Source organism: Dryobates pubescens, chromosome 16, assembly GCF_014839835.1.
Source record: "Dryobates pubescens isolate bDryPub1 chromosome 16, bDryPub1.pri, whole genome shotgun sequence".
NCBI classification, from domain to species: domain Eukaryota; kingdom Metazoa; phylum Chordata; class Aves; order Piciformes; family Picidae; genus Dryobates; species Dryobates pubescens.
Window position 1 is genome coordinate 1,912,563 of NC_071627.1, and position 13,452 is coordinate 1,926,014.

The 13,452-nt window shown below is 48.4% G+C and overlaps 1 protein-coding gene across 2 annotated transcripts in view; it reads left to right on the plus strand.

Annotated features, from left to right (window-relative positions):
* RHOQ (ras homolog family member Q) overlaps window positions 1-13,452 on the plus strand; it is a 22,310-nt gene continuing 8,858 nt past the window's right edge. For both annotated transcript variants that reach the window (XM_054168552.1, XM_054168553.1), the window contains exons 1-2: window positions 1-310; window positions 457-515. In XM_054168552.1, coding sequence (XP_054024527.1) covers window positions 169-310; window positions 457-515 — 201 coding nt within the window. In that variant the 5' untranslated portion in view covers window positions 1-168. The remainder of the gene's footprint in view (window positions 311-456; window positions 516-13,452) is intronic.

Consider the following 13,452-nt stretch of genomic DNA (forward strand, 5'->3'; position numbering starts at 1 on the left):
CGCGGCCGGGGAAGGCGGCTCCCGCCGGGCCCAGCAAGGCGGCGGATGGCGGGGGGGCTGCGTCCGGCGGGGGCTGGCGGGGAAGGCCGCTGAGCGGCAGTGGCGGCGATGCCGGGGGGCTCGGCGCGGCGGGGCGCGCCTGCGGGGCCATGAGGGCGGGCTCCGGCCATGGCCCATGGCAGCGCGGCAGTCATGCTGAAGTGCGTGGTGGTGGGGGACGGCGCCGTGGGCAAGACGTGCCTGCTGATGAGCTACGCCAACGACGCCTTCCCCGAAGAGTACGTGCCCACCGTCTTCGACCACTATGCAGGTGAGCGGGCGGGGGGGCTGGCGGCCGGCCGTGGCAGCTGCCCGCCCTCCCCTCTTCCATCTCCCGACCTTACCCCGCCGAACTAGCGGGAAGGTTCGGCCGGGGTTTGCCGTCCTTCACTCGCTGTGTTTCTTCCCCCTTCGCAGTCAGCGTTACCGTTGGGGGCAAGCAGTACCTCCTGGGGCTGTACGACACCGCCGGACAGGTGAGTGTCGAGCGCTGCCCGCGGACCTCCGTTCCCGTCCCTGTCCCCGTCCCCGCGGCGCTCCCGGCGCCGAAGTTGTTCGCAAGGGCTGCGGTCCGGGCTGGGCGATTCCGAGGGGAGTAGGCTTGCGCAGTGCGATTAATAAAAATCGGCTTTAAAACAAAACCATCCGCTCAGCCCTTACTCCCGAGGGCACGCGGGCGGAGACTGGCTTTATTTTTAGTGGTACGTGGCCGGCTCCGGGGAGCGGCGGCCGGGGCTCCGTGTCATCCACCGGCGCGGAGGGGAGCGGCGTGCCCGACTCCGGCCGTGCCAGCACTTGCAGGGCAACACGCTGGGCCGGGTATGGGCCCCGGCCAGCCCCACCCCCTCCCCGGCGTGCCGACCCTGCCGCTGGCCTTCAGGTGGGCGATATGTGCCCCCTTAAAACAGAGAGAGTTTACAGCTTTCAACGCGTCAGGTCGGGTAGGGAGCCGGACTGCCGCAGCTCTCTGTGTTTACCCTATACAGCTCTTAGCCGAAAAGAGTTATTCAAGTTAAAGGTGGAAAATAATGCAATGGAATTCGCAGCCACTGCATTTCGAATAGCCTGGGTTTCTGCTGCTATTCCAGACAATTCAAGTGATTCATTCGGTTAAGAATGTTGTGAAGGATGCTTTGTCAGTATGTATCTAAAGTAACTTTAATGATGGGTGAAATGTTAGATGTTTGGAGGGGTCACTGGTGTAGCGGCTACTAAAGGGCTCCATTATTCAAGTCACTTCTTGGACGGCTTAATTTGTAGGGCACCAGCCACTGTCTGCTGGGTTAAAGTACTCTCAGCTCTCTGGAGATGCCTTACTGGAAACAAAATAGTTTTTGAAGGGAGGTGCAGGCATTTTCCAAGGAGCTGCAGAGTATATACAAAAACGCTGAATGGCTTTTGTAAAATTGCGTATGCCTCGTGTTAAAACTTCTTGCAGTGAGAGCATGTGTTGGATCTCACATGACCTCAGACATGCTTCCTCGTAAAGAGCAACTACTATATATTCTCACTGGACTCAAGTAGACCAAGACTGTATTTTTTAATCATGTTATTCCTAGTCTCAATTGAACAACTGCTGCCTAAATTCGTGTTTTAGATCTGAATACAGCTTAAATAAGGGAAGAGGCATTTAATGGATCGTTTCCTTCTTTGTTAGGCCTGAAATGATTAGTAAAATCAGTTTCATGAGAATTGTAGGGAGCAGCCCTGTTTTCAGAAAGCTGATACTTGAGGGGTGAGACTTTTCCCAAAAAGATTGACTTGATGGTTGTCATCTCACTGATATAAATACAAGCTACTCAAATTAATGTCAGCTATTACTGTCATAGACCTGTCTTTCAGTAGAAATTGGTTCAAAACACAGCTCATAAAATATTGCTTAAGTAAGTTACAGGATGAAGTTCTCGTGCTCAGACAAATAAAGCATTTGGTTAATATGCAACTATTTTTCTGTTCATTATCATGAGCCCTGTGAAATGTGAAAGCAACCCTAGTGCTACTGTACACACATGCAACTTATTTGTGGATGTCATTTCAAACTGCTTGTGGTGGCTTGTTGCTATTAATGGGAGCATGTGTTGTTAGCTCTGTGTAACCTTAACCAAGGTAGTTTGTAGTATCCCCCCCTGCCTGAGTGTGCTGAGTACAAAACAGAGTGACCTTTGACCTCCTCAAAAGCTACTAGGGTAAACTGGCCTGGAGCAAAGAGGCAGCAAAGGTATTCCTATTATACTAAGAAGAACTTATCAATGTGAAATTGAATATCAAAACATGTAAAAAGTTGGCAAATTCTGACAAACTGAAATCTAGGTTGGGATTGCAGAGCAGTTTCTCATGTATCCAGGACCGGATCTTGCTGGCCTATTTCAGAGGAGCCTCAGCTCACATAAGTAGTTCTAATGAGGCTACCTTTACAAACGTCTCTGGTCTTGGCAAAACTCTCCTTTTACTCAGACCTGCAGTGCTACTAACATCTCTACCACTATCCCCATCCCACTTCAGCATGTTTGGCAAACTGATGGACATCTGGGACTATCCATGGGAGCCCCATCACAATGTCCAGCAGAACTAAGAACGGGAGTCTCTGTGAAGGTGCCAGTCCAGCAATTTCATTCAGCTATAAGCTGTTTCATCAGAGAGCATGCTGACAAGCCCCCCTTCTCAGAGCAGTGTGATAACAGAAAGCTTAAATATGTTTAGTAAAGAGCAGAAAAGACGTGGTTGATGGTGCCTTCTCTGTGTTGAGGAAACGGTGTGCTACATCTGGTACATGCTTGCTGCTTACACAGACTTCTGTATGGCTCAGATTGTTTGCTGCTCAGTCAGGATTTCTGTGCCAGCATCCATCAAGATTATTTCTAATTCTATCACCCCCAAATGGTTTTACTGTAAAATACTGTCTTGCTAGTATCATTTTATCAAAGCTTGGCAGCATGTGGTATCTAATCACTTCACAGTCTTCCACGTGTTTATGTTCCCAGCTGTGGATAAGAGCACATATGTACAATCTGCACATCTCATTTTGGAGGGAAGAGGAGTGAGTAAATGGAGGTTCAGACAGCGATCTACTCCAAACTCCTGCAGATAACCCAGAGCAGAGCAAGGATTAAAGACCTTTTGATTTCTAGCTGGTGCACAGCAGGCTCATTGCCCTAAAATACTGACTTACCAGTCTGTGGGGTCTTTTTAACTTGTGTGGTTATGTATTTAGCAACTTCAGCAGAGGAATTGCAAGCTTTGGAGTTCATGACATCCAGTACTCATTTCTAGCTTGCTTCTTAGGAACTCAGGTCATGTGTAGTAACTATGCTGATGACATAATGCTTCATATCTTTGCAAGCTTAAAATAGGTTGAGAATAACTCTATTAAAATCCAGGTTTTGTTCCATGTTATGTAGAGCAGGGGAAAATGCCACTAGCAGTTCACAAACTTGAGTTTATATGCAGACAGACCTTTTGCTCTTTGGGTGTGAGTTCAGACAGGCTTTGTCCCAAAATACTGAAGCCCTGGTTCAGTAGAAAAATAGCCAGTACAGCTGCTGGGCAGGGGAAGTTCGTTGAGCCCCTTTGGGTTTGCAGCTGTGTAATCAGGCTCCCACACCAGGCAAGTGGGTGGGAATTCAGTGCTGTTGGTGTCCGAGAGGGCATTCCTCCAGCAATTCCTCTCAGAGGTGGAGCTGGTTGCTCCTATTAGCCTAGCTGCTGCATGTGCTGAGACTGAGTGGGCTTCAAGTGGTGCCTGGTTTCCCCAAGATAAGAACTGTGGAGCCCACCTCCATTGCCTGGAGCTGGGAGCAACAGTGCACTGAAAATTAATTGTGAGGTGCTTGTGATACCAATGCCTTTGGCTTTGCAGTAACCTCTCTTGCTCAGGGAGACTCTGCATGTCAGTACTGCAGAGAGTGCTTCAGCCTGGCACTTGGAATAGAGGGGGAAGGAGAGAACACTTGTGTCAGGTGTGACCAGGTGAACTTTCTCCTCAGTTTGGTGGCGGAGCTGAAGGATGAAGTGGCTGAGCTGAAGGATGAGGTATCTAGGCTCAGGTCAATAAGGGAAGGCAAAAAGGAGTTAGATATGTGGGAAAAGGCTCTGCAGATCTCCCCTTCTGAGGGAAGGGTCTCTGGAAATGGGGAGGGAAATGGGGAGGGATGGATACAGGTCCCTGCCAGGGGTCGCAAGGGAAATCCATTCTGGCCCTCTCCTCCTCTTCCGCTGCCCTTGCATAGTAAGTATGAGGCCCTGCAGGCCGAGGGCAGTGGGGATGAGAGGGCTGAGGAGCAGCCATCCAGAGAGGAGCCTAAGGCCAAGCGGCCCCCACCAACTATAATGACCAGCTCCTCAAAAGAGAAGGGTTATAGTTGTTGGGGACTCTCTCCTGGGGGGTACTGAGGGACCCATATATCGTCCTGACCCATCCCACAGGGAGGTCTGCTCCCTACCCGGGGTGCGGGTTAGGGACATCACAAGGAGACTCCCAAAGCTGATCCATCCCTCTGACTATTACCCTCTGCTGGTAATACAAGCTGGGGGTGACGAAATTGACGAGAAGGGCACCAGGGTGATTAAAAAGGAGTTCAAGGCCCTTGGACAATTGATTGATGGGGCAGGAGCTCAAGTGGTGTTCTGCTCAGTTCCCTCAGTGGCAGGGGAGTACACTGAGAGGAATGGGAGAACCCATGCCGTCAACAGTTGGCTCAGGGGATGGTGCCAGCAGTGGAATTTTGGTTTCTTCAATCATGGGGGCAACTTTTACTGCACCTGACCTGCTGGGTCCTGTTGGGGTGCATTTATCTAGAAAGGGTAAGAGAGTCCTAGCACTGGAGTTGGCAGGGCTCATTAGGAGGGCTTTAAACTAGGTCTGAAGGGGGAGGGTGAGGAAATCAGTCCCTCTGCAGAAGAAAGAGTAGGGCACAAAGTAGGGTTGAGAAGTTGAGAGCCCAGCTGAAGTGCATGTACACCAATGCACACAGGATGGGCAACAAGCAAGAGGAGCTGGAAGTTCTCGTCCACCAGGGTGACTGTGATATAGTTGCCATCTCAGAAACATGGTGGGATAACATGCACGATTGGAGTGCTACACTGGGGGGTTACAGGCTCTTTAGGAAAGACAGGCGAAGGAGACAAGGAGGAGGGGTGGCTCTGTATATTAGGGAGTCACTCTCTGCCACAGAGCTTGAGGTGGAAGATGAGGGGATTGAGAGCCTGTGGGTTAAAATCAGAGGGAGGCCTCACAAATCTGACATCCTGGTTGGAGTCTGTTACAGACCACCCAACCAGGATGAGGAGGCAGATGAAATATTCTATAAGCAATTGGAGGATGTCTCAAGATCATCAGATCTTGTCCTCGTGGGTGACTTTAACCTGCCGGATATCTGCTGGGAACTTAATTCAGCAGAGAGAGGGCAGTCCAGAAGATTCCTGGAGCGAATGGAGGACTGCTTCCTGATGCAGCTGTTAAGTGAGCCTACCAGGGGACAGGCTCTGCTTGACTTGCTGCTCTCCAATAGGGAAGGGCTAGTGGGAGATGTGACCGTGGGAGGCTGCCTAGGGTGCAGTGACCACGAGATAGTGAAGTTTTCAATCTGCAGGGAGATAGGGAGGAGTACCAACAGAACCTTCACCTTGGACTGCAGGAGGGCAAACTTCAGCTTGTTTAAGAAACTTGTTTGCAAAGTTCCCTGGGTACCAACCCTCATGAACCGAGGGGTCCAGGAGGGTTGGACCTACTTCAAACAGGAGCTCTTGAAGGCACAGGAACTGGCGGTCCCCATGTGCCGAAAGATGAGCCGGCGGGGAAGGCGACCGGCCTGGATGGGCAAGCAGCTCCTGGAGGATTTAAGGGGGAAAAAGAGGCTGTGTCACCTTTGGAAGGAGGGGAAGGCTTCTCGAGGTATATTTAAGGAAGTGGTTAGATTATGTAGGAAAAGAATTAGAGAGGCAAAGGCCCAGCTGGAACTGAAGCTGGCCACCTCTGTGAAAGACAATAAAAAGCAATTTTACAAATATATTAACACTAAAAAGAAGGTCAAGAAGAACCTGCACTCCTTATTGGACCTGGAGGGGAACACTGTGACTGAAGACGAGGAAAAGGCTGAGGTCCTGAACACCTTCTTTGCCTCAATGTTTAACAGCAAGGCAGGAGGAGTTCAGGACGAGTGGCCTCCTGAGCTGGGCGATGGGGTCAGGGAGCAGTGTAATGCCCCAGAAATCCATGAGGAATTAGTTGGGGACCTGCTGAGCCACTTGGACACTCACAAGTCCATGGGACCGGATGGGATCCATCCTAGGGTGCTGAGAGAGCTGGCAGAGGAGCTGGCCAAGCCGCTCTCCATCATTTTCCTCCAGTCCTGGCTCACTGGAGAGGTCCCAGATGACTGGAAACTGGCCAATGTGGTCCCCATCCACAAGAAGGGACGGATGGAGGAACCTGGAAACTACAGACCAGTCAGCCTGACCTCAGTGCCAGGGAAAGTGATGGAGCAGATTATCCTGGCGGCAATAACTGCGCACCTGAAGGATGGCCAAGGGCTCAGGTCCAGCCAACATGGATTTAGGAAGGGCAGGTCCTGCCTCTCCAACCTGATCTCCTTCTATGATCAGGTGACCCGTCTGGTGGATGTGGGGAGGCCTGTGGATGTGGTCTACCTGGTCTTCAGCAAGGCCTTTGACACCGTCCCCCACAGCAAACTGCTGTCTCAGCTGTCAGCTTGTGGCTTGGACAGCAACACTCTGTGCTGGGTTAGGAACTGGCTGGAGGGCCGAGCCCAGAGAGTGGTGGTGAATGGTGCCACATCCAGCTGGCGGCCAGTCACCAGTGGCATCCCCCAGGGATCAGTGCTGGGCCCCATCCTCTTTAACATCTTCATTGATGATATGGATGAGGGGGTTGAGTCAGTCATCAGCAAATTTGCAGATGACACCAAGTTGGGAGCAGATGTTAGTCAGTTAGAGGGTAGAAGGGCTCTGCAGAGGGACCTCAACTGACTGGACAGATGGGCAGAGTCCAATGGGATGGCATTCAACAAGTCCAAGTGCCGGGTGCTGCACTTTGGCCACGGCAACCCCATGCAGAGCTACAGGCTGGGGTCAGAGTGGCTGGAGAGCTGCCAAACAGAGAGGGACCTGGGGGTGCTGGCTGACAGCTGCCTAAACATGAGCCAGCAGTGTGCCCAGGTGGCCAAGAGGGCCAATGGCATCCTGGCCTGTATTAGGAATAGTGTGGCCAGCAGGAGCAGGGAGGTCATTGTGCCCCTGTACTCTGCATTGGTTAGGCCATACCTTCAGTCCTGTGTCCAGTTCTGGGCCCCTCAGTTCAAGAAGGACATTGAGACACTTGAACATGTCCAGAGAAGGGCAACAAGGCTGGGGAGAGGCCTTGAGCACAGCCCTATGAGGAGAGGCTGAGGGAGCTGGGATTGTTTAGCCTGGAGAGGAGGAGTCTCAGGGGTGACCTCATTGCCCTCTACAATTACCTGAAAGGTGGTTGTAGACAGGAAGGGATTGGTCTCTTCTCCCAGGCAACCAGCACCAGAACAAGGGGACACAGTCTCAAGCTGTGCCAGGGGAGGTTTAGACTTGAGGTGAGGAGAAAGTTCTTCACCAAGAGAGTCATTTGTCATTGGAATGTGCTGCCCAGGGAGGTGGTGGAGTCACCGTCCCTGCAGGTGTTTGAGAGGGGATTGGATGTGGCACTTGGTGCCATGGTCTAGCCATGAGGTCTGTGGTGACAGGTTGGATTCTATGATCTTTAAGGTCTCTTCCAACCTTGGTGATACTGTGATACTGCGATACTGCAGGGGATGTGGCAAAATCTGCCTGGGATGAGAACTCTGTCTTCATCAGGCTGTTAACTTCAGCATGTTGGAGTGCTTTTGAACTAGTGACATGTGATTATCATGTTGATCTTTCATAATACCAAAAAGAATACTGCCAACTTCCCTGGTATTAAAACTTTTGGAGCAGTATCTGTGAGGACTAACGAAGAGGTGTGCTGTGGTGGGGTTAAGCTGGGAGATACACAGGAGTTACCTCTTGGGGATTTCAGTCCATGTTGAAGGCTGTTACTTAAAATGGCAGTTGGGGTCCATCCTCCTCTCAGACCACTTTGCTGTGGGGTTTTCATTCATGGTGTCCCTTTCCTCCAGTATATGCAGTCTGCACACAGGTGGAAGCACCTGGAAGGAGGATGGGGGGATGGGGGAGCAGTACCTGTGCTGTTCCTGCAGCCCTGGAAAGAAAGATGCTGAGGCATAGCATGGCTGTCTGGAGCAGGTTTGGCACCAAGCCAGCATCTGGGCAGTGCAGAGCAGAGTGCAGAAGGAGCACAGTGAATCTTACTATGGTGCAGTGCCTAATAACATTTGTATCCTTCAGCATCACTGACTGTTGTGATCCTAGTGTGGCCTGGTTGGACAAAGCTGAGGTAAACTGTGTTCCTTGGCTTTCCACTTTATTTATTTGCCTTTAAAGGCCCTAATACATGTAGGATAAGCTATACCTCTGATACAATAAAGCTCTTGGTGCCTTCTCAACTGTTATAAAAACAGTAGCCACAAAACATCCGAAGCATGAGAGTAGACCAAGTCACTTGTGGCTAGTTCCTTTCAGCTCAGATACTGGTGGCTACTCTACAGTTGCAGCCTTCTTAATCCAAATAAACTGATTTTTTTGGTTGTAATGGAGGCCCTGTGTTTCAGGCAATTTCATATAAAGTTGGTTGGGCTGTTGCTGTGCATGAAGTTAATTTAAATACTAGCAAGATCAGTGCCAGCGTTAAGGTCAGGTGTGAAAATAAAATGCTTATAACTGTGAATGTGCCAGTGGGAAAGAGAGGGATGGAGGTGTGCTTATTAAAGTGGATGGTCACCAAACTTGCAGTGGTTGCTAGAAATAAAATAAGAAATAGCAGTAATCTTTGTACTTCTTGCCAGCTGTTTGTCTCAGCTGTGGTAAGTAGCCCTAGTATAGCAGTTGCTGCTTCAGTATCCTGCTGAAAGGAGGAGCAGCTGCTGATCGTTTTGTCCATGTGATAGAAATGTCCCTCTTCAGACAACACAAGTCCTTTCGAGTTGCACCTACCACATAGCTGTAGTGCCAAATGCAAGCCTGGAACGTGCAAGTATGATCTCACACAATGCAAAGCCTGCCACCCTTTACTGTATATTTGTAAACACTGAAACCTACAACCTGATTTTGGTAGATCCAAACCCTGAAATGTTAGCAGTTAACATCCTGTTCCCACTCTTCCCCTCTGTGCCATGCTCCTCCCTCCATGCATTTTCCCTTGCTCCCTTTACACTGTCCTAGCCTCTCTGGCAGCTGGTGCTGGGAAGCTGTGAGCTCACTCCCAGCCGACATGCTGGCCTATGAATAGCTCAGCCTCTGCTGAAGCTGCTCTATGCTTCAGCCACAAAGATTTAACAGCTCTGCGGCAACAACTGGATGCACACAGATAAAAGAAAAGTGTGCCTAGATTCTCCCTTAGAACAGAAGGTGAAGTGCCTGCGATAACAATTGCTGTGTTGAGAGTTCTCTAGACAAGTATTTAAGCAAAGACAGGCTTTCAAAAGGAGGGGGATTTGTACCTTCAGATTTGCTTTAAAAAATGGCTTTCCAACAACAAGAGTAATCCCAGCACAAAGATTACATTCAGATGCCTTCTTGTGAACTGGGACTCAGGCTTTGAAAGCACTGTAGCTTTCCTGGAAAGATAGCTGAGTAGTATTATCACCAGATTGGGAGTCTCAGGAAGGGACATGCTGCTCTGAGTTCCCAGAAGCATCTACTAAATACATGTTGGAAGCTCAAGGTAGTTATGTTTCATTTTCAGTGTGTCAAAAGCCTCAGAGCTGTCCTGAATAAGAACACTGAGTTATATTAAAATATAATGTAAGGGTTGTGTTTGAAAATGTAGATTGAGAATGTCTTCACTAAATTAACACTAAATTAAGGGCAGACCAAAGTAAAGAAGCCAAATCAAACCAAGTTTGAGAGGGCAACAAGGCTGGTGAGAGGTCTTAAGCACAAGCCCTGTGAGGAGAGGCTGAGGGAGCTGGGGTTGCTTAGCCTGGAGAAGAGGAGGCTCAGGGGAGACCTTCTTGCTGTCTACAACTACCTGACGGGAGGTTGTAGACAGGGGCGGTTTGATCTGTTTTCCCAGGCAACCAGCACCAGAACAAGAGGACACAGTCTCAAACTGCACCAGGGGAAGTTTAGGCTGGAGGTGAGGAGAAAGTTCTTTCCAGAAAGAGCAATTGTCCTTTGGCACGTGCTGCCCAGGGAGGTGGTGGAGTCACCATCCCTGGAGGTGTTCAAGAGGGGATTGGATGTGGCACTTGAAGCCATGGTTTAGTTAGTCATGAGGTGCTGGGTGACAGGTTGGACTTGATGATCTCCGAGGTCTTTTCCAACCTTATTGATTCTATGATTCTGAAACTTGCATTTTTTATGTTAAGAGTCCAATTTTAGGAAGACTACTGACCTAGAGAGACCCTTGCTAAACATTGTGTGGTCACATAAATTTCCCCCCCCCCCCCCCCCCCCCCCCCCCCGTTTTGTTCCTGGGTTAAGAGTCTGTAGATACCCTCCAGTCTGTGACAGTTCTCTATGACTTTTACTTATTTATAGTTCTCTTTGTGGTACAGTGACATCTTTCAATGCTATCCAAACACCACCATCTAAAAAGACAATACAAATATGTAGTTATTGCTCCTCTAGCACAATGTTGTTGCATATCCTCTTAATTCCTGACATAGTTTTAAGAGCATGTTTGCACCTGCAAACATGAGTATTGTATAATCTACAGCTGTACTGCAGGAGGCAAGAGTGATGGGCAGAGACAACTGGGCATAAGGTGGCATGACCTTAGCCAAGTTTCTCTGGTGAGAGAATGTACAGGACCCTGGGAATTTTTGGCATAGTTACATTTCTTGATAGAAATTAGTTTCCTTTGCAAAGAGCTTTTTATATTTTGGTAAATATGAAAACTACTAAAAATGCATGCTTTTTATTTATAGCCTAATTCCTGATTGAGTCTCCAGATGACATCTTAAACTAAATGTAATGTAGAGAACTGCTTCCATTGCCAACCTGCAATGCAAAAGGACTTAAAAGTGTGTGTTAGGGCCTGATCCAAAGTTCTTTATTAGCAGGCACCTTAGTGCTGCTTTCAGTAAGCTTTGGTCCTGTTCCTTTATTAAGAACACATGGACAAAGTGGACATAAAACTTACTTCAACAGTACTGAGGTTTTGTCAGTTTCAGGCATTCAAAATGGTAAGTCAGCTATTCCTATCTACAGACACCACTACCTAAAAAAAAACAACCAGGAAATCAGAATGGTTTGAGACTTTTTCTTCTGCCCTTTCCTGGATGTGGGTTTGTTGGGCTTCATGTATTCATGTTTCCCTGGGCCTGTGGGGTAACAGAAATTTATTTTTCATTTAGAAGTGAAAAAGAACCTGGGCTTTAAAAAAGAATATACAGCATGCTGATTCCAAATGCTGCAGTTCTATTGTGAATTATAAAACCCAACATCACTAAAATGGATGCTTTGGGACAGAGTTTCAGGATTGTTTTTCAAACCTCCAAATCATCTTTAACAGAACTACCCCTCTTCTAACTAGACAAATGCAAAATGAGGGCAGAGAGAAGAACCATATTGTTTTACTGTTGTGTTGTGTGATTTTTCTAAGCAGTTTATTAGTTTAGAATGGTGACTGGCTGAATTGTGTTAAGAAAAATGTGTCTGAACTATACATGACAATTCCAGCAGTTCTGAAGAGGTTGTGTCATTTCATGCATTAGTGGCTACTGTCCTCAGCCAACTTACAAGCTGCACTAAGGGAGATTTAGGCTGGATATTAGGAAATACTTCTTCACTTGAAGGGTTATCAAACACGGGAATGGTCTGCTCAGGGCAGTGGTGAAGTCACCATCCCTGGGGGTGTTCAAGTGGCATGTGGACCTGGTGCTTAGTGATACGGTTTAGTATTGACCCTTCAGTGCTGGGTTGAGGGTTGCACTGTGTATTGGGTTTGGCTGAGCTGGAGTTAATTCTCCCTAGAGCACCTTTCTAGTGCTGTGTTTTGCAGTGCTGTAGCTGGGTGTTGATAACACACCACTGCTTTGGCTACTGTTCAGCCAAGCACCTAGGCTGTGCTTTTCTCTCCCAACAATAGTGAGGGATGGGCAGGATCTTGGGAGTGGACTCGGCTGGGCCAGCTGACCCAAACTGACCAAGGGGGTATTCCATGCCATATGATGTCAGCTGAGATGTAAAAGCTGAGTGAAAGAAGGAAGTGTGGGGACATTCATGGATGGTGTCTGTCCTCTGGAGCAACCACCTACACATATTGAAGCCCTGCCTCCCAGGAGGGACTGAACATTGTCTGCTAATTGGAAGTAGAGAATAAAATCTTTGTCTGCTCTTCCTTCCAGGTGCAGCCTTTGCTTTTCATCTTACTAAACTGCTTCTGCCTTGACTCACAGGCCTGTTATATTTTCCCTCTCCCCTGTCCATCTAAGAAGGGGAGAGATAGAGTGGCTTTGGTAGGCATCTGGCCCCTAGCCAGGGCCAAACCACCACAGGCTGGACAGTATTTAATCTTCCATTAAGAGAGATCAGTTCCGATAATTTAAAGGCAATTTTGTCTACAACTATAGGAATATTCTGTCCTTTTTGGCTCTAGTGTTTTAAAATCCATCTTAGCAGGCTTCATCTCCCAGCTAGTTATTTCTCTCTATATAGAAAAGTTTTTCAGGAAAGTTCTGTCAAAAAAATGTAATTCACAAACCCTGAGCTTTTTCAATGTATAATTCATACCTCCTTTGAACAGTCCTCCTCTCAGGAATTTAGAGATGGATTTAGATCAGCATACTTCATTTTTAGAATACAATGGAAGAGTGCTTACCCTGCATTCTTGAAGCCTTTTCTATAAATTAAAAATAGATGCTGAGCCCAAGCTGGCAGCTTTTTTTGCACCGCCTGGGCAACCTGTGAACAAACTTCAACAGGACAACTTTGCTTTCTTTAGCAACGCAAGCTGTATCCCCAGAAGCTTGTGAAGAGTCAGAGGGTCTGGAGTGCACTTTCCCCTTGCAGCCAGGAAATAGTCACCACATCTTGTTTTGTGTGTTTAGAAGCTACTGGCTACATATGTTAGGCAACTGAAAAAACAAATGTGGTGATGAGTGTAACATGGCAGATATTTATGGCAATGCTCTGTCAGTCTCTGCAGCTTGCCAAATGGTCCTGCATTAGTGGTGTCCTGTGAGCGACAGTGCCAGGAAGCCAGCATCCTGGGGATGCTTCACCCTCCCTCCTTGCAAAGATTTACAGTGTTATATAGCTCAGACTTGAAAAAATTTTGAGAGTTTTTCTAGACAGGGAAGCAGTTTGTGCTTGGCATGAGAC